The 21,295-nt window shown below is 33.9% G+C and overlaps 2 protein-coding genes and 1 pseudogene across 2 annotated transcripts; 1 reads left to right on the top strand and 2 right to left on the bottom strand.

The window, feature by feature from the left end:
• Nucleotides 1,025–4,993, bottom strand: LOC110266752 (annotated as a pseudogene).
• LOC110266653 (transcription factor GTE12-like) lies at nucleotides 11,913–12,479 on the bottom strand. The gene is made up of 2 exons (XM_021111546.1): nucleotides 12,044–12,479; nucleotides 11,913–11,985 (listed from the first exon to the last, which is right to left on the bottom strand). The coding sequence occupies exons 1-2, from the start codon at nucleotides 12,441–12,443 to the stop codon at nucleotides 11,954–11,956; spliced, it is 432 nt and encodes a 143-aa protein (XP_020967205.1). The 5' UTR covers nucleotides 12,444–12,479; the 3' UTR covers nucleotides 11,913–11,953.
• LOC107615036 (UPF0481 protein At3g47200-like) lies at nucleotides 17,130–20,741 on the top strand. The gene is made up of 3 exons (XM_021112153.1): nucleotides 17,130–17,331; nucleotides 18,918–18,967; nucleotides 19,266–20,741. The coding sequence occupies exon 3, from the start codon at nucleotides 19,270–19,272 to the stop codon at nucleotides 20,584–20,586; it is 1,317 nt and encodes a 438-aa protein (XP_020967812.1). The 5' UTR covers nucleotides 17,130–17,331; nucleotides 18,918–18,967; nucleotides 19,266–19,269; the 3' UTR covers nucleotides 20,587–20,741.

The following is a 21,295-nucleotide window of genomic DNA, read 5'->3' as shown; positions in this document are numbered from 1 at the left end:
TGTAACTAATTGTAATAAATCATATATAATGGAAAAGACTCATAAGTCAATCAACTGAAGTTACCTGAGTTTAAACTAAGTTCATTTAATATATGAATTTAAATTTAAATTCAAATTTGGTTCACGAATTCATAAACTCACTTTACTAAACTGTTAACAAATTATTGAGTTCGACCTTGTTAATTGAGTTCGATCTCGTCCACGAATAGACTTGACTCATCTCCAACTTTAGTGTTAGGGATGATGATTAACTATAGGTTGTTGGAATGATGAGTTCGATAAAATTAATAATGGTGATGTGATAATGAGAAAAAAGAAATGAAAAGGCAAAATTACATAAAGAATACGAATGAATAATAAAAGAAGTATAATTTAAAATAATAAATTTAAAGTAGAATAATAAATTACATAAAGAATACGAATGAAATTGTTTTTGGATGTTTGACATTTGTTACTATATGATTTAAAAAAAAAGTGTTTGCTACGGTACGATGATAAATTTATACGTATCGATACGTTTAAAATATGGACAAGTAGTAACAAGCCCCGTGAAATTTATTTTCCACGTCAGCATTTAATTTTTTCTTTTTTAAATATATATTATATCACAACTTTTACTAATATACCCTTTTAATTAAATAAAAATAAAATTATATTTTTTATTTAATTTTATAAAAAGTCTTAAACATTCTTACTTTATTTGATTAGACAAAAATACCCTTTTAAATCAATCAAATTTTAGAATTCAATCAATCATAATTTTATAGTTTCAATTAATTTAAACAACAAAACAAAAACATATTAAAAAAAACAAAAATCAATCATTCTTCGTCTTCTCCAATTCTCCTAATCATTCATCCCCCTCTGAAGCAAAGGAAAACATATCAAAAAAATAAAAAATCAATTTGTTCTTCATCTTCTCCTAATATCATTCGTGCCCCCCTCCCCTCTGAAGCATACCAAAACAGCAAAACCCTAACAATAATTGACTGCATTGATCTCGGTAGCTAGCCACCCACAAAATTTAAAGAACCTAAAGAAGAAGGAAGGCTAAACCACTCAATTGGATAAACGTTGCGTCTTTCTCCTCTATGAAACCTATAGAAGATTCAAGCAAGGACCTATTCTTATGGTGTTTCTCCTCTCTGGTGACTCTGATTTTATCAATCTTAGGAATGGCCTTAAACACATTCTCAGTAAGGTTCCTGTCATATCTCTCAGGTTTGTTCCGCTTTCTCTCGAATTCAAACGTTGAATCCTGAAACAATAGCACAATAACTCTGAAACCCTAAGCATACCACAATAAATAAAATTATAAGATATATAAAAAAAATAAATCAAGGATAAAATTTGATAATAAATAGTAATAATTGACCTGAGTCATATCCTTTCCATGCACTCTTCGATATGCCTTAGTCCATTTGACCTTACGAGGATTCCTCTTCATTTTAAAGTTCTTATGGCATTTAGATATACAAAATCGAAAAATCTGCCCAACAAAACAGGGAGTTAACTTATGGTTTCTCTAGTGAAATGATTGTATAAGAAATTCATAGAATTGAAACTTTGACTTGCACCTTGGCATCATTACGAACGAACTGGATTCCATGACTAGGATATACGGTTGAGGAACAAAACTAACACTTTTCCAAGAACTTCTATAGAGGAGAAAGACGCAGCGTTTGCTCAACTGAGTGGTTTAGCCTTCCTTCTCTTTAGGTTCTTTAAATTTTGTGGGTGGCTAGCTACCGAGATCAATGCAGTCAATTATTGTTAGGGTTTTGTCATTTTGGCGTGCTTCAGAGGGGAGGGGAACACGAATGATATTAGGAGAAGATGAAGAACAGATTGATTTTTTATTTTTTTAATATGTTTTTCTTTGCTTCGATGAATAATTAGGGAAATTGGAGAAGACAAAGAACAATTGATTTTTGTTTTTTTTAATATGTTTTTGTTTTGTTGTTTAAATTAATTGAAACTATAAAATTAGGATTCATTGAATTCTAAAATTTGATTGATTTAAAAGGGTATTTTTGTCTAATCAAATAAAATAAGGATGTTTAAGACTTTTTATAAAATTAAATAAAAAATATAATTTTATTTTTATTTAATTAAAGGGGTATATTAGTAAAAGTGGTGATATAATATATATTTAAAAAAGAAAAAATTAAATGCTGACGTGGAAAATAAATTCCACGTGACTTGTTACTACTTGTCCATATTTTAAACGTATCGGTACGTATGAATTTATCATCGTACCGTAGCAAACACCTAAAAAAAATTGATGTTATTCTTAAATTTCTAACTGACGAATTTGAGTCGTTCTTCTTTTTCATTTTTATTGAACAATTTTTCTTTAAATTTATTTTAAATTTTTATTTATTTAATTTTCATCAAATATAAAAAATAAAGCTTAATATTTTAAAAAAACAAAATTCACGTTTTTTTTATAGGAATGGCATAAATAATATCATCTGATTTTTTTCTGTTTCTATTTTCTTGATGAGCTTTGTCTTATTTCCCATTATTTACAAATGTTCAGTTGCTAAATTTCTTCTCTAACACAGATTTAAATTAAGCTGTAAACAGATTTTAAATTAAGCTGTAAAAATATGTTCAATTACAAATTTATCGTTAAATTAAATTTGATGGTAATCAATCAATTAACTTTTATTTTACTAATAAACTATTTTCATGCAAATTATTGTTGATTTTTTAAGATTATTCTATAAATAAATTATTTTTGTAAGATAATAAGACGATAATTTACTTGTTTAGAAATTATGATTTCACTGTCATAGACGCTTTTGTGTTTTTACTAACAAACTATAATTTATTTTCAATGAAACTAAAATTTATTTTCAATGAAAAAAAAGTATCTAATAAAAATATTAATTTCGTCTCCTTAAATAATTGGACATAATATTATTAATTTTGTCTAAAACAATATTTTTAAAAATTTTTCAAAATAAAATTGACCCAAAAAATAGAGAAAAAAAAAAAAGAACAACTAATGAAAATATCTATTTTAGCATTTCCATCAAGAATAGGATAGTCATAGAAAAAATCCACCCAAATAAAAAGGACCTAACTCACACAATTAAACTACCATCATATCATCCCAATAAATTATAACACTACCAACTAAAGAGACATGCAACAAATATGGAAGAGATCATGCCAAAATTTAAACTATATGCTCATGCTATCGACCAGTCCACATTATATCATAATTACATTTTTGTCTTCTATCACATTTATGATATCTTCCGAATCTCTATTTTCCTTTTCTCTATTTTCATACTAACCAACTATGTTAACCACAATCCTCACATAACCATAGATACCAAATTTCAAAACTAATTAATATTTTCCACGTATTCCATTTGTTAATACAATTATTTCTTTAATAAAATAAAAAAGATAAAACTCCTAAAATAAATTTCTGTATTGACTCTAAACAAAAATGTAAAACAGTATAATTTCTAAAATTATTGTCTAATATCCAATCAATTTCATCCTGAACATTAAAATGATGTGATGACATGAATAGTTACGTATTTAATAAATAATTTTCATCATTTATAGAGGAGTGAATAAAAACATAAATTAAGAAATACATTTAAAATAATAAATTTGATTAAAAAATATAAATAAGAGGGACATACCCAATTGAAAGTTTGATATTAGTTATGAGAAAGAGATTGGAAGAGAACGAATTTTAAGTGTGAAACGAAAAAAAGGGATAAAAGTAATTGTTTGGTCCAATTTAAATTAGTTTTTTTTTTAAAAAAAATTATTTGTATAAAATAAATCAATTTTTTTAAACCATATGATAATACGTATCAACCAGAAACAAATACCCTTTATTTATTTATTATTCGTTCTTCCCTTTTTGAAGATCTTGTTCCTTTTCCTCTCTTCAGTTGACCACTTTTCCGTCAAAGCCTTCCAAGTAATTTCAGAGCTCTCACTGAATCTCCTTGCAACTCTATAAATCTAATCCCATTGAGGGTACATGAATCCATAAGAAAACAAAAACCTCATATCGTTTGCAAATTCATCAGGCCCTGAATACATGAATTTGTGCAGCTTTGACTCTATATCTTCAAACCCTATTGGCTTCAACAACACACACTCACAGTTGTTACCAAAAATTCCTAACTTCTTGGGATCTAGAGTCTTATTGAAAGTCCGGCCATCTCTTCCAACCATGAAGCGCTTTAAGATTACCCAACACTCCATCTTATTCGATGGTCTAACGGCGCTTTTTTTAACTTTCGGTTTTGGCATTTGTTCGATTTATTTTTTTTTATCGGTTTACAGTTTGACCGGTTAGACTGGCCGATTCGAATCAGTTTTCAGAACCTTGCTTCTAAGGCCTATCTTAGTGAGCTTTTCTAGTTTTGATGTGTGGAAAAGTGATTCTTATTATTTTTAGAAACTTTTTTATTCGAAGATAAAAAATGTTTTGACTAATTGAAAATACAAAAACGTCCTTCATTTTTTAATATGTGAAACCAAGAATTTGAAAACCGGTTCGAACTGGCCGGTTGAACCAGTCAAATCGTAAACCGAAGAGAATAACAGTTCGGACAGACTGAAACCGGAGATTTGAAATCGACATTGGACCGTCAAACCGAACCGGGATCTGGCCGGTTTTCTAAATTTTGCACAAAAATGCCGTCGTTTTGGATGCTAATGCTCTAGCCAATTACCCAACCCAGCAACCCTAACTCCACACAACGGCTAAACGCGAACCCATCCCTCCCATCACCCTCGAGCTCCTCCTTCCTCTCACCGTCATTGATCTCTCTCCATCACCGCCGTCCAACTCCCGCCGCTATCGCCGAAACGAGCTTCGAAGCCACCATCGTTATCGTACAGCTCTGTTCCACCATCGTGCAGCTACTGTTTCAGCTTTGAAAGCACCGTCGCTGTGCTCGCCTCCTGCATCTGTCGCACAGCTCTGTTCCATCGTCGCCGGCGCCATCTCTGTTCCACCGGTCAGCCCTTTGGTCGTGCCCTTGTCCCCCTCTTGCTCAAGATATGCTCTGCTCTGTTCCAGGCTTCTAGCTTCTAGGTATTTTTTTTAATAATAATTGTTGAATAATTGTTGTTAGTTAATATGTGAACTTGTTATGGGTTGAATAATTGTTGAATAAGTGTTAATTAATCAGTGAATCTTGCTGTTAGTACTGGGTTGAATAATTGTTATTAGTTAATTCGTGAACCTTGCTGTTGTTACTAAATTGAATAATTATGAATATTCATTTTTAGTTAATGTGTGAACTTTGCTGTGGATTGCTGTGATATTGTAATTGGATTAGATTGTATGGGAGCTACCATTTCAACTAACTTACGAGCAGTTTGTTCTATGTTGAATATATATAATGCGAGACTATCACAATCACAACTTGAAGTCCTATGTTATCATATTAGTTCCACTAGTGGCTTAATCAAAGTTTCTTGTTCACTGGTTCTATGATTATTATCTTAAGAAATCTGACTTTGTGTTACTTTAAGTGTCTTCTCCAAGTGTTGAAAGAATAGTTCAGATTCCAACCGACCTTGATCAATTCAAGGACCGGCCTATGTATGTGAATTATTCCATTGTTAATGATTCTGATAATTTATCTGCAGAAGGTGATGGGGTCTTCAGGCTTGAATCTTTTGACATGGAAACTAAGTGTTGCACGTGGGGTATAACTGATGTGAGAGGCAGCAGAGGGAAAGGAAGACCACTGAATAAGAAGCAAAGAGAATGGCATTTAAGCACTCCTCTTTCATTACGTTTAGTACAGTTGCACTCTAATATTTAAATTAATTATTCCCCCAAAAAAAGTGTTAATGATATCTCCATCTTCATGTGCAAGTCTGTGTAGATAATTAGGGGAACAGTTCACACATATATCCATATTTGTTAAATTTTTGAAACTTGACAAGTTTGAGGTCTTTGTGGATTTACCGGATTGTAATTTTCTTTTTGTGGATGATAAATTACAAAACTGCTGAACAGATATATACTGTATTATGGAATCAATAAGCAAACTGAAAGCAGGAGGATATATATTACTCCAATCTTTAATTTTTGACTCCATCCAGAATTAATGGCATGCAGGATTAGTATCAATAACATTGTGATTTATGGCGAATTTTGATGATTGATGATGAATTTAGATGTTGCCATTTTATGTTTGGTTGTGTTTTTTTTTTTTGTTATTTGACTTTTGAGTTTGTATTTGAATGAGATCATAATATTCTGGTTTATGTAGTACTTTTAATTTGGATGATATTTTAAGGTTTATATTAGACTATAATTATATTTTAATGTGTTTATTTAATTTTATTTATTATTTTATTATAAAACGATTTTTCGTCACAGTTGAACCGGTTGAACCTATAAACCAATAAACCAGTAACTAGAACAGTTCGATGACCGATTCGGTTTTCAGAACCTTGTGTGAAACATCTTAGTCCCTATAGAAGACTTATTTGTCTTCATATATTTTGGACGGAAGAACTTAAATGTCTTACATTTTAAAAAATGAGGAATAGTTTTCAATAAGTCATTAATTTTACTTATCTTCGAGTTAAAAAAAATTAGAGACCTATTTATATATTTTTTTCTCTTAATTTTAACGTCAATTTACTCATAACCAACTTTTACATTATATCGTTATAATATAATCATTCTTAGGTTCAAATTTATCTATAATTTGTTTTTCTATAACTTAAAAAGAAATTTCATATATTTTTAAAATACTTAAGCAAACGCTGAACATATAAGAATAAAATATTTAAATTATATTTATCTTTGCTAATAGTGAAACTCAATTTGAAATAATAAATTTGACCATAATCGGTGATAAGTTACATAGATTACTACAGGGGATGAAAATTAATTCTAACAATTAATAGTTTTGTTTGGCCAAATAACAATTCTAAATTCTAATAAATTCGAGATAATTTTTAAGCACTTACAGAAAATTAGGAGAACACTAAGGAGAACAATATGCTTTGTTATGGGACGAGTTAATGACATAAAGGCAAATAAACCTAAAAAGTGATAATTGAATAGAAATTAACATAAAAATAAGAACCATTAGAATATTATTAACAGAAGAAATTAAAACATACATCAATGTGACAAATATGAGTAAGTCAAAATTTGACTGAAGCTAGAAATCAAGCGTACGGATTTCACAGGTTCATCACACTAAGATGAATTAAAAAAGAAAGTAGTTGGCTCGAGTTTGTCTGAGAAACATTGGTAAAGAAAATTGTCGAAAGAATAATATAGTACTGAGTAAACTACCATTTCTATCCATGGAAGTTGAAAACGCTGACAAATCTACCCACAAGAGACGGAAACTACTAAATGTATCCATCAATTATGAGTTCCGTGGGACGAAACTAACCAATCCATATTCCGGCGTTGACTCCATCAGTAACACTCCCTACGTGGCACTTCACGGCATGACATGGCTTGGGGGGATGCACACGTGGATATTATAATTATAATTAGTTAAAAAATAGTTGAATTTTGAATTTTTTTTTTTTGAAAAAAAAAAGGGAAATTAGAAATGAACAGTTAGCAAAGGTTTTCCATCTTCGCGCGTTTCAGAAAACAAAAGGTAGAGCCCTAGGAAGAAACTGTTCATCTTCAACAATCAAAGAAAACCTCCCAGGCCGACGATAATCTCCGTATTGAAGAGAGGGTGCTTGTTGGTGTGGACCGTTTGGGCGGGTGGAGTTGCGTGGTGTCATCCATAGGTAAGTAGTAACCGTTGATCTCTATGTCATGGTTTTCTTGTTTTCGGTGCATGGTTGTGAAAACTGGGTTTTCATTAGGGTGTCTTGTATTTGCTATGATTTGGTTGTTAATTAGGGTGTGTTTGTTTGCAGATGGCAACTATCCACATTACATTAGTCATTAGTCACAGAGGAAAATTTCAAAAGGGTGATGATGGCAGAGTGGAATACGTTGGGGGTGAGAAAACAGAGATTGAACGAGTGAATGTCGATACCCTAAATAGGTTCTTCATGAATGACTTAGTAAAGGATATAGGGTACACTGACGTGAGCGAGCTTTACTGGCTTGAAGCTGGGAAGGAGTTGGATGGTGGGTTGAGGTTGCTTAGACTTGACATGGATGTGGTGACTATGTACGAAACAGCCATTGCTAATGGGAGGAGAGTTGAGGTGTTCACTGAGCATCCAGTTAACCTTCATGAGTCTGCAGAAGAAAACAATGAACCTGAACCAGATCTTGAGATTTTAAATGTTACGAAGACCCCAGTGAAACACAGAACCAAACTGTGTGTTAGGAGACCCCCAACACCAAAGAAGAAGCACAAGAGAGTGGTGAAGATCAGTGAGACTGAAGGAGGTATGGCTGGACCGGATACCCATACAGAGGATGATGTGGTGGAGAAAGATGTCCATCTTACCACAACAAACACAGAACAACCAAAAGTAGGCAGTGACGAACCAAATCTCCCCACACACTCACCAAAGGTAACCTTCGAAGATCCGTTGGACAAGACTCCTCCAGAGCCTCAACAACCACGTGTGACAGTTGGAAGTCAAGAAACTGGGCACCGAAATCCAATGTCTGCGTAGTCAGTGGCTCCCACAATTGATAAAGGGCCTGCGGAATCTAATGAGGTTTTCACACAATATATTCCACAACCTTGCAACGAACCAGAGTCTCAGGAGCAGACCATTCAGAATGAGAATGAAACACCTTGTGAAGAGAGTCAACCTAGCAGTTCACAGCCCAAACCATCTACAAACCCAGATGTGGGTGGTGGTAGTCCAAAGAAGCGGAAGAGACGATCAACAGTCAGGCCTCCTCCATCAGGGCAAACCTTCATACCTAACCAGGATCCAAACAAGTATCCTTCAATCTTTATACCTGTGGAGGGTGAAGATATGTCTGAGCCAAGTGCAGGGATGCATTGTTACGAGTCTGAAGAGCTGGATTCTGTTGCAAGTGATGATGAAGACAGTCAGCAAGCAGCATTTCCTCAAGCTAATCCCGATGCTCCAGCTAGGGAGGTAAGGCTGGAGGTTGGGATGGAATTTGAGAATCTGGAGCATTTCAAGAAGGCAGTTAGGAAGTTCAAAATCAACCTAAGGCGAAGCATATTCTTTCCAAGAGTTGATTCAACTAGGTGCAAGGCCATATGTTATGACGATGATTGCCCATGGCAGATATATTGTGCAAAACGGTCGTTTCCATTAAGCTTCCAGGTGAAGACCTTTGTCAACGAACATACCTGCAGCAGGGTTAATAAGAACAAATCTGCAAATGAAAAATGGGTTGTTGAAGAACTTGAGGACAAGAACCGTGACCATCCAGACATGACTCAAAGGCAGGCACAAGATTTTTTCAAGAAGGAGTTTGATGTGATTGTCAATGAGAGGAAGATATACCATTCAATGGTGAAAGCGAAAGAACTAATAGAAGGATTAGAGATAGCTCAGTATGCACTTCTACGGGATTATGCTAATGAAATAATAAGGACCAACCCTGGCTCCACCGTAAGGATTAGCACTGATTATGTCGAAGGGACTGGGTATAAATTCAAAAGAATTTATATATGCTTGGAAGGGTGTAAGAAGGGCTTTTCGGTTGGCTGCAGGCCTTTTATCGGGTTAGATGGTACTTTTTTGAAGGGATACTACCCTAGGCAGTTGTTGACTGCCATCGGCCACGATGCCAATAACCATATATACCCTATAGCCTATGCTGTGGTGGAGTGCGAATGCAAGGATAGTTGGAAGTGGTTTCTCGAACTTCTCCAACAAGACTTAGGGGACGCAGCTATCAATGGAATTAACTTCATGTCAGACATGCAGAAGGTAATGGTCTCAATTCTTATTGTTCGTGTATGCCTTTATAATTAGCAGTTTACAATGTTCTTTAAATAGTTACTGCTGTCCTATATGAACAGTTCTTCATAGGGGATAATGATTTACTTGCTTTACTTTTTCCCACTAGGGCTTCATCCCTGCTATGTGTGAAGTAAACCCAGGTGCTCATCATAGATATTGTGCTATGCACATATGGCAGAACTTCAGAAAATAGTGGGGTGATACAGAATTGAAGATGGCAATGTGGAGGTGTGCCAAGGCCACAACCTCCCAAGAGTTCAATGCTGTACTGGATCGGATCAGACGGGTTAATCCACATGCTTGGGAGTATCTGAACAGGATCCCTCCAAGTCAATGGAGTAGGTCTGGCTTTAGCGAATACCCAAAGTCTGACAATTACACGAACAACAACTACGAATCGTTCAATTCTAGGATCAAGAAGATGAGAGGGAAGCCTATTATAACTATGCTGGAAGAGGTGAGGGTTTACATGATGAGAATAATTGCTAGAAACAAGAAGGCATTGGTGGGATATAACGGAGTTATCACTCCGGTGCAGCAGAGTAGGCTGGAAAAAGAAAAAAGGGAGAACAATAAGTGGCGGCCGTTTCCCACTGGAGATGATCCTGGAAATGTGTATGAAGTTTAGTGCTTGCCACATAAGGTTATGGTGGATTTAGGAAAGAGGACTTGCAGTTGCAGATTTTGGCAATTGACTGGCTTGCCATGCAGGCATGCATGTGCTGCCCTTGCATACCAGAATAGGCGACCAGAGGAACATGCATACAACTGGCTTTCCATGGGGGCATATAACAGCACATACCAGTTCGTCATCCAACCTGTTCCAAGTCAAGAATACTGGGAGCATGTTGACCTACCACCTGTACTGCCACCAGTATACAAGAAGCAGATTGGGAGGCCAAAGTCGAAAAGAGACAAAAGGAACGACACCCCAAAGGAACCCACCCCAGATCCACATAGGGCCCCCAGAAAGTATGGCCCCATCACCTGTCTTTGATGTTATTTTGGACCAGAAAGTAAACAAGAATTGCAATTAGTACCACATAATTTTTGCATGTTACATAACTTATAATGCTACATCTGACATTAATTGGATACCAAGTGTGCACAAATGACATATTTAGAATCTATCATGGGTATTTTTGTCATGATCTTACACTAACAACTAATAAGGATCAAACCCTCATAAGAATCAGATACATAGTGCACACAACATTACAAACCACAGCCATTGATATCATCAGAAGCCAAAACCTAATTTTGCTAAATTCAGCTTCAAAGCTCCCTAATCTGGTGAGCATTTTCACTTCAGCCTCAGCCTCATCAACATCTTCCTGCATCTTTCTTTCCAATAGTGCTCTCCTCAAACCCTCACCCTCCCACTGCCCTTCGATTTCGTCTACCCATGCAAAGAAGTTGTAGTCCGAGTTCTATCCATGGCAAAAAAAGTAAAATCAGATGCACATTCAACTCCCACAAAACAGGGTGTACAACGGGTTACCTTCCAATTGGGACAACGGACGAATCACCTCCCAGGATTCATCACCGTCTCGGACTGTAACAACGTCACCCCCAACCCACAGAAACATCTGCCATTGAACTTCCTATCATGCACCCGTTTTGAAATTGAGCTTCCAGACACACTACTGCTACCGTTCGAAGGTGGAGTAAAGAGTCTTCGCCTCGACATTGGTATAATTTCGAAGATTATTGTGAATCTAGGGTTCGTGCTTTGGATGAAAGAATGTTTGAATTTGGGAAATTTTGGGGTTGAGGGTACATTATAACGGTCAGACATGTCAGCAATCCACGTGTGCAGCCCCCCAAGCCATGTCACGCCGTGAAGTGCCACGTAGGGAGTGTTACTGACGGAGTCAACGCCGGAATATGGATTGGTTAGTTTCGTCCCACAGAACTCATGATTGATGGATACATCTGGTAGTTTTCGTCTCTTGTGGGTAGATTTGTCAGCGTTTTCAACTTCCATGGGTACAAATGGTAGTTTACTCTATAGTACTTAGCAAAAGAGTTGAATCCAACACGTTGATGCCTACGTGGCCTTCTTCCACTTTCTGCTTCTTCCTTTGATAACAGTTTCAGAGCTTTGTACTAAAATTTTTGGTGCACCGCTTTATTCTTCCCCTTTTGAAGATCTTGTTTCTTTTCCTCTCTTCAGTTGACCACTTTTCCGTCAAAGCCTTCCAAGTAATTTCAAAGCTCTCACTGAATCTCCTTGCAACTCTATGAATCTGATCCCTTTGAGGGTACATGAATCCATAAGAAAACAAAAGCCTCATATCGTTTGCAAATTCATCAGGCCCTGAATACACGAATTTGTGCAGCTTTGACTCTATATCCTCAAATCCTATTGGCTTCAACAACACACTCTCACATTTGTTACCGAGAATCCCTAACTTCTTGGGATCCAGAGTCTTATTGAAAGCCCAGCCATCTCTTCCAACCATGAAGCGCTTCAAGATCACCCAACACTGCATCTTTTGATAACGATCCATTCTCTGCTCATTCAGAACAACCTTCATCTCCTCTTCCTTCTTCGTGTTCTTGGAGTCAAGCACCTTAGAACCGGTTCTTGGGATTCTTGAACATGCATTGTGACGTTCTTCCTCTTCCTTTTTTGTGTTCTTCGAGTCAAGCACCTTAGAACCGGTTCTTGGGATTCTTGAACATGCATTGTGGTGTTCTTACACAGAAGATTTTGTAGAAACAGAAACTTTAGAAATTGCCAACTTTCTTCTCTTTCTACCTCCGCGAGAATCAGCAACATCATCGTCCTTCTTTTGTTTGCACTGTGCATCAGTTGACAAGGTTCTAGAACCTTCTGGATCGCTCTTTCCCACTACAATAAACGAGTATTCAGTAGTGCTGCAATGCTGATCTTTCTTCCTCTTCTCGCCGCATGAATCAGAAGCCATAAATTCTGGTCCACGCTTTTCAGTATCAGCATCATCCTTTAGTTTGCACTCTTCAGATGACACTATTCTTGAACGCGGCAAACGAAGTTTAATTATGAGTCTCTTTCTTGGAAAAACCTCTGCCTCTGCCATTGAAAAGCTTGGTTGTTGATGTTTCGAGTGAACAAGGATTTCAAGACTCGATCTTTGGTAGGATTAATTACGGAAAGAAGAAACAAACAAGTTTGTGGGGGTACAATTACTACTACAATGTGGTATAATATAGGACTAAAAGGGTTTGCTTTACCATTACTGGTTTACTTACAAAACAAGGCAAAATAACATAGGAGACATTATGTACATTCTTTTTTAATATGGTTTGTTTGGGTGAACTATTTTTTCGAGTTATTTTTTTTGAAAGAGTTATCTTTTTTTAAAAAATTTAAAAAAATAAAAATAATTTTATGTTTGGATATATTATGTAAAAAGATTTTTTTTTGTTTATTAATTATATTTAGATATACTTATATTTAGGCAAATTTTATTACAAATTTTTGTATATTTTTTTTTTGCTGATTTAGAAATAATAGTTGATTTGGTAAAAATTGAGTGATTGATTATAATATTTTGCCAAGTAAGCGATATTGCTGACATGGCATTAGTAGAAAGAAAAAGATATTTTAAAAGTAATGTGGGTAAATTTATGTATCTACTTTTATATATTAAGAATAGATTTAATGAATGAATAATATTGAACATACATCTTATATTGTTTAATGTGAAGAATGACAACAATAAATATTTATATTTATTAATTACAAATTGAATCTTTTAGATTTTATAGTTACTAGACTTGATTTGTTCTGATTTAATTTAATACAAATATAATTATTTGATCTATTCTATTATTAAAAACGATTGTGTGAAAATATTTGAGTGATTATTATTCTATTTTTTAAATTTAATTTCATTGCAAGAGATTCATGCATGACTTCTCCTAATTTTTAAAGTGTATGACTTTGATGCCACTATCTAAATTGTGAAATAAGAAAGAAATTAATTTTTTAATATATACTAATTAATAAATATAATTTAAAATAAGGGTTTATTTTATTTCACTAAATGAGATGGAGGAACTCAAAAGACAAAAGTATTTTACTAGTTGTGTGATGCTTGTAGTTGTTAAACTTTACAATGGATGTACACAATTGAAAATGGAAATGAAGACAGAAAACTATTGTTTAACAGAGTTGGGAGATTTGAATTGATTCACTTCATGCCTTAGCTGGACTCCACATTTTTTTATCTTTCTCCATCCTTTCAACTTTAACGTTGTTGGTATTGATTGTTGAGAGATCCTTATGCAGCATAAAAATAAAGATCTATGAAGAGATACTAGTTTAAGATATGGATTGATAGTTTGTTGCAAATAGAAATCATTTGTCTGATGTGCATGTTCAATTTGAATGTTCCTCATTGCCACTGACTGTGGACTTCCATCAGATTTCAGATGGAATGACTATACAAATTCAAACAGTTAATTTATTACTTGAAACTCATGGGGGTGCCCGTCCCAAGGGGGAGCAGCATGGTAAGTTCTTCTTACCAGTATTCTGAATTGGTTATCTACTTTAGTTTATTTATGCTCTAAAAGGAGAATGTAAGGGTGTATCCACTGTTGAATCATTTTGTGAGTTATGATTACAATACTTTACAATAGGTATAGAGGTACATAAACATAAACCCTTGCCTTCATATTTGAAAAGCAAGCTGACTCTAGAAGAATGTCTTCTTTACAATAGGTATAGTGATGTTCATGAGGCCTTTGACAACAAGATAGGAGGTAACCATGGTTAATACCTTAGGGCATATTTGTCATGCATGTTCATGCAATTTATACTGGAAGTATTATTCAGTAAATTTGGAAATGTATTTGAATTTGACATGACGAGGTTAAAAATCTTCAGTTATTATCTCAGTATTCAAATCACAGAGATGAGAAACTCCCTCTACATGTTTATCTTGGATGATCTTATTCTGCATTGGCAAGTTGCCATGTCTATTGGTCCTTTGATGTGCCATAGTTTTTCTGGCATCCCTTGGGGAACAATTAATTGTTTATATATTTTTCTTGCAGGCAAGTCTTTCGGAGGGAGAAAATGACAGTAGTTTGACCAGGTTTACCATTGCAGGTCTATTTTTAAGGTTTGTGTTATATGCTCTGCCCGAATAACTACTATTGAAAGGATTAAGTAATTAACTAATCTTGTTTTGCTCATGGGTCTTTCGTATTGTTTATCGGTGTTAATAGGACTTTAAGTTGAGTGGAGACCATATACGAACTAATCTAAAAGGATTTAATATAGGGTGTTTTGGTTTTAGTCCCTCAAAAAAATTAATATAGGACCATAAAAGATTATATTGCAAACAATTTATTGAAAGATCCGAGACAAACAACTTAGAAAGTTGCAAATTTATAGTGCAACTGAGTTGAAGGAAGCAGGAGTAAAGTTTGAGGTAAAGAAAGCTAGTCAATGCTTACTAGACTTGCAACTTTCTGGTCATATTTTGAGAATCCCATTCTTTAGAGTGGAAGATATTACTGAGGTTGTTTTGAGAAATTTGTCAGCTTTCGAGCAATGTCACTGCATCAATGAATCCTACCTTGCTGACTATATTGCTGTGCTAGATTTTCTTATCAACACTGACAAAGATGTAGACTTGCTTATTAAGAATGGAATAATTGAGAATTGGTTAGGTGATAGTAATGCAGTGGCCAAAATGTTCAATGGTCTTGGAGTGAACATTATGTATCCAGATTTTAATGTGCAATATTCCCTTATTTTTCAAAGGTTGAATGCTTTTTGTGCACGCCCTTGGAACAAAAAAGTTGCGACTTATTGCAACACTCCATGCAAGACGGTAGTTTCTATTGCTGGAATTTTTCTGCTTGTTCTCACTGTTATTCAGACAGTATTTTCTATTCTCCAAGGAGTACACTAGTACTAGATTAATGTTTGATATCCTTGTAATTGGAAGAATTGAAGTGTTTATTATGAACATGTGGCCACTTTATTATGTAATTATTGAAGACCACTGCATAAGGCAACTGCCTTCTCTGTAATTGTGTATCAAGTTTGAATGTGATATTTTTTTTATTGTTGCTTTCTGGTTTCTATACATTATTTACACATCTTTATTCTGAAATTAGTATTCAAACATCATGTTCTATCTTAAGGTTTGAAACATTACGATCTTTACCTGCTTCGGGAACATTTGTAGCTTTGAAACAATAATGCTCCCAAATCAATTGTTTAGGTGATAGCAAAGCAGGGGATAAATTGTTCAATTGTCTTGAGGAGAACATTATCCATGAAACTTTTAATGCTGAGAATGCTTTCTGTAAACATCTTTGGCACAGAAAAGTAGCCACTTTGAGGCACTTGCATAATTTTGTTTTATTAGCAGTTAACATGATACTAACTTTCCAGAATATCAAAAAATTTAGCTTTAAAAACATCATGATAGAGCAGTGGGTATCCCACAGGTAGTATCATCAAAATCTATTGCGCGAGCTTGAGAAAAAAGAAGAAAAGAAGAGATGAGAATATGTGAATCAAGAATGGAAGAAGGAAGAAGAGAATGATGCTGCTGCTGTTTCAGCAGCCTTGATTTCGAAGCTTCTTATACAAGTAACCACCTTCAATGACGAAACCAATCAAAGTGACGCGCAAGGGTTCACAAACTGTTCTTGGGTTACAACAGAGGAATGAAAAGCTTAAACTGATAATCTTGGTTATCAGGTTTATATAGTTGGTCTTAGCTGAATGGTCTAACAAAAACTACCAAATCTGGTTTTATTCTAACTAACTTGCTGGCTGGAATATAACACAATCTAATTGGATTACACGTAAATATATACATCCTCTAATATCTTTCTATTGTGTATTTGAATACTTTGTGAAATGAACTAAAACTAAACAATTTTCTTCTGCATTACTTGCTTGCTATTCTTTTTCACAAAACAATGGTGAGCCAAGTAAAGTACTAAAAGTAGCAAAGTTAATAATACACAAACTCATTTTGTTTATATTAAAATTTAGCTTTTACTCATTAAATCTCAACCACACTCTTGTAATGCCAAAAGGAAAAGCTAGCAGTAGTAAATTATAATGTGTCAATCACTAGTCATACTGTAGTATACTTTAAGGCTAAGCCTTGTACAAATATGTTTCTTCATAATCTCAGTGATACTTGCCTTTGAGCATCCAAGAAAAAATAAAGGGATCATATACTTGTCTTTGTTTTGCAGCTAAGATCAGCTTCTTTTCCCAATCTCAGCTATATATCTATCTCATGTTTTCTATAAGCTTGTGTGTCGTATTCACCATGCTATATAATCACTTGTGATACTTCCAAAACTTTTGTGTTGTGTTGTTGTATAGGGTACTTCACTACTAAGTCAAAGGCGACACTCTCATATCGTTTCACTTTTCAAATACACAAAGGCTGAAAGGTGAGTGTGTCTTATCGTATTATTTTCCAAAATTTTCTTTTTGACCTTTCTGCTACATTAACTGATATAGAATTAGTTATAAAGATAAAGACATAAATAATCACCAAGACATACGTTAAATTATTTTCCATATGTGAATATAAAAATAAACAAAGACCGATTGAAGAGGAAAGAAAGCATACATATATTAGCTTTTTTTTCTTATACTTTATCAAAAAATTCTATTTAAACAATTACTTTAATATATATATATATATATATAGAAGCACAGGTAACACAAATTTATAGTGCAACTGAGTTGAATGAAGCTGGAGTGAAGTTTGAGGTAAACAAAAACAGCGAATACTTACTAGACATAGAACTTTCTGGTCATACTTTGAGAATTCCATTCATTAATGTGGAGGACACTACTGAAATTTTGTTGAGAAATTTGTTAGCTTTCGAGCAATGTCACTATATCAACGGACCCTACGTTGCTGACTATATCTGTTTCTTTTATTTTCTTATGAACACAGACAAAGATGTAGATTTGTTGATTAAGAAATGAATAATTGAGAATAAGTTAAGTGATAGAAATGCAGTGGCTGAAATGTTCAATAGTCTTGGAGTCAATATTTGGAATCCAAATTTTAATGTGAAATATTTTCGTATTTTTCAAGAATTGAATGCTTTTTCCTTTTTGTAACCACCCTTGGAACAAAAAAGTTGCGACTTTGAAGCGTGATTACTTACTGCAACACTCCATGGAAGACAGTAGCTTCTATTGCTGGAATTTTTCTGCTTATTCTCACTGTTATTCAAACAGTATTTTCTATTTTCCAAGGTGTACATTAATACTATATTATTAATGTTTATGTTATGTAGCTGAATTTCTATCAACTATGTTGCTGAATTTCTCGAGTGTAAGATTTTTACTTGAATAAAATTTTCCTCCAATGAGGAGTTACTTTGGAAACTGGTGGAGCCTTAGAAGCTTAAAAATATGGTGTGTTTGAGGAATAAAGAATATGGTGCAAAGATACAAGTTGAAATGTTGAAACACTTAAAAATAAATAAATAACAATATAAAAATTAATTATTTTTAAATAATAAATATAAAAATTAATTATTTTTTTTAATATAATAAAATACAATTTATTTTAAAAAATTTATAATTTTGTGATATTATTATGAAAAAAAAATACTTGTAAATAATAATACACAAACTCATTTTTTTGGGGTATTAAAATGTCAATCTTGTATAGATGTGTTTCTTCATAATCTCGGGTGATACTTTCCTTTGAGCATGAAAAACATAAATATATAGCAGCATCCAAAAAGAAAAAAAAAAGTGATATATACTTGCCTTTGTTATGCAGCTAAGATCAGCTTCTTTTCCCAGCCTCATCACTATATCTATCTCATCTTGAATATGCTCATGCCATTTATTTGGAATTGTTGTCATCACATAACACTGCTTCTTTTTTGGTAAGGTTGTCTTTCCTATTCCTCCCATGCCATGCAATGTCTTGTTTTGATTGGAAGTGTTTTTCATTCAAACCGCATAAAATAATGATTTCTGACAAAAAGTTCAACCGTTGTTGTAGGGCACTGAGTCAAAGCCAGTCAACACTCGTATATATTAAAAGGCTGCAATGTGAGTTTGTCTTACTATATTATATTATCTTCCAAATATATATCTTTTTGTCTTTTTTACTAGCATTAATTAATAATATAGTAATAGTTATAAAGGTAAATAAATAAATAATCATAATAAGGACAAAGATGAAGGTTTCTCTTATAAGAATATAAAGAAAAATAAAGGCACATAAAAGAAGAAGATATAACACCTGTATACTTGATTTAAGACATACAATATATTAAGTCTCGCATGTTGTTTGTTATCATTGGTAAAATTATAATCAACATGTTTCCTTTGTATACTATTTACATAGCTAGATGGAAAATCCGAATCCTGATGTTGCAATCAAGATCAAAGCAATGTTGGAGGCAGCACGACCTCGATTTACAGAGAAATGCTGCATCTACAGGGTGTCCCATGAGATTCGCAAATCAAATGAAGATGCATACACTCCAAAGGTTGTTTCAATTGGTCCTTTTCACCATGGGGATCAATATTTGCTAAACATGGAGGAGCCAAAAAGAATATTTTGTAGACAATTCATTGAAAGATCTATGAGAAACAACTTGGAAAGTTTTGTTAGTTGCGTGCAAGAGCTCGAACCAATGGTTCGTGCTTGTTACTCAGATAACATCAAGCTTACTGAGGAAGAACATGTTATGGTGATATTGGTGGATTGCTGCTTCATATTAGAATTTTTACTCAAGTTCCATTTTGGGAGTACACATCATGATGCCATTATTCTGCCACTAAATTTAAGGGATCCTATAGCATATGATTTGTTGTTGCTTGAGAATCAAGTCCCTTTCTTTGTTCTTGACAAGCTTTATAACCTAGCTTTTGATTCTCCTCCATTTCCATTACTAGGGCTCGCTTTTTATATTGCTCTGTATAGTATCATCGTTCCTGATAATATCTTGTTTGGTAATATTCAAGCCTTATCCAACGATAATGAAATAGCTCATTTTATAGAATCCAACGATGATGAAATAGCTCATTTCATAGATCTATCAAGAAAATTTCTGTTAACATCCTCTCGCTTATTGCAACCATCAGCCTCTGGATGCTTAAGAAAAGCAGAGTTCCCCCACATTTATAGTGCCACTGAGTTGAATGAAGCAGGAGTGAAGTTTAAGGTAAAGAAAAATAACCAATGCATGCTAGATTTGGAACTTTCAGGTCATTGTTTGAGAGTCCCATCTATTAGAGTGACAGCCTTTACTGAAGCTATTTTGAGAAATTTGATAGCTTTTGAGCAATGCCACTGTATGAAGGAATCTTACCTCGCTGACTATATTGTAGCCTTGGATTTCCTTATCAACACAGAAAAAGATGTAGATTTGCTGATTAAGAAAGGGATAATTGAGAATTGGTTAGGTGATAGCAATGCAGTGGCTGAAATGTTCAATGGTCTTGCACTGCGTGTTATAAATCCAGATTTTAACGTGCAATATATCCGTATTTTCAAAGAGTTGAATGCTTTCTGTGGCCACCCTTGCAACAAAAAAGTTGCAACTTTGAGGCGTGATTACTGCAACACTCCATGGAAGACAGTAGCTTCAATTGCTGGAATTTTTCTGCTTATTCTCACTGTTATTCAGACAGTATTTTCTATCCTTCAAGTGGTACACTAGATACTAGTGCTAGATTAATGTTTGTGTTGTGACTGGATGATTATAATATGGTAGACTTGATATGTTTGTATTTTGGAAGAACTAAAATGTTTGTTATGAATATATGTAGTCCATATATCTTGTAAGGGTCACTATGTTATGTAATTATTGAAGACCTCTAACTTTGAATATGATATTTTGTTATTGTTGTTTTCTTTGCATTATTTACAGTAGCTTGGATATTGGATGATCATATGTTCAATGAGCAATGTGGTATGGTAGATTTAATATATTTTTATTTTGAAATAATTGAAATGTTTGTTATCAACATATATATCTCAATATATGTTTGAAATATGAATGTATTATAGATGATTGATAGTTGAGACAATAATTCATACAAAAAAATAGTGGCTGGTGCGAAATTTATAACCACAAACTAACCGGTAAGTGCACCGGGTCGTACCAAGTAATACTTCAGGTGAGTGAGGGTCGATCCCACGAGAATTGATGGACTAAGCAACAATAGTTAAGTGATTTACTTAGTTAGACAAGCAGAAATTGGTGTTTGAGAGTTCAAAAGCATTAAACAGTAAATTCAGAATATCAGAAAAGCAAGCAGTAAACAAGATGTGAATAATATATGGAGAAACAGTTAAGGTTTCAGAGATATCTATTTTCCGCATTGACTTTTCTTATTAATTTATTTTAAGCATGCAAGATTTAATTC

This window comes from Arachis ipaensis, chromosome B09, assembly GCF_000816755.2.
Source record: "Arachis ipaensis cultivar K30076 chromosome B09, Araip1.1, whole genome shotgun sequence".
NCBI classification, from domain to species: domain Eukaryota; kingdom Viridiplantae; phylum Streptophyta; class Magnoliopsida; order Fabales; family Fabaceae; genus Arachis; species Arachis ipaensis.
Note: the sequence above shows the minus strand (reverse complement) of the source record. Positions and strands in the feature narration are given on the sequence as shown.

Bases quoted from the DNA above. Each gene is read 5' to 3' on its own strand.
- LOC110266653 (XM_021111546.1), bottom strand. From the start codon at position 12,443: ATGAAGGTTGTTCTGAATGAGCAGAGAATGGATCGTTATCAAAAGATG. The intron at 11,986-12,043 runs GAAGAATAAAGC...CTGTTATCAAAG, and splicing joins AAACAAGATCTTCAAAAGGG to GAAGAAGCAGAAAGTGGAAG.
- LOC107615036 (XM_021112153.1), top strand. From the start codon at position 19,270: ATGGAAAATCCGAATCCTGATGTTGCAATCAAGATCAAAGCAATGTTG.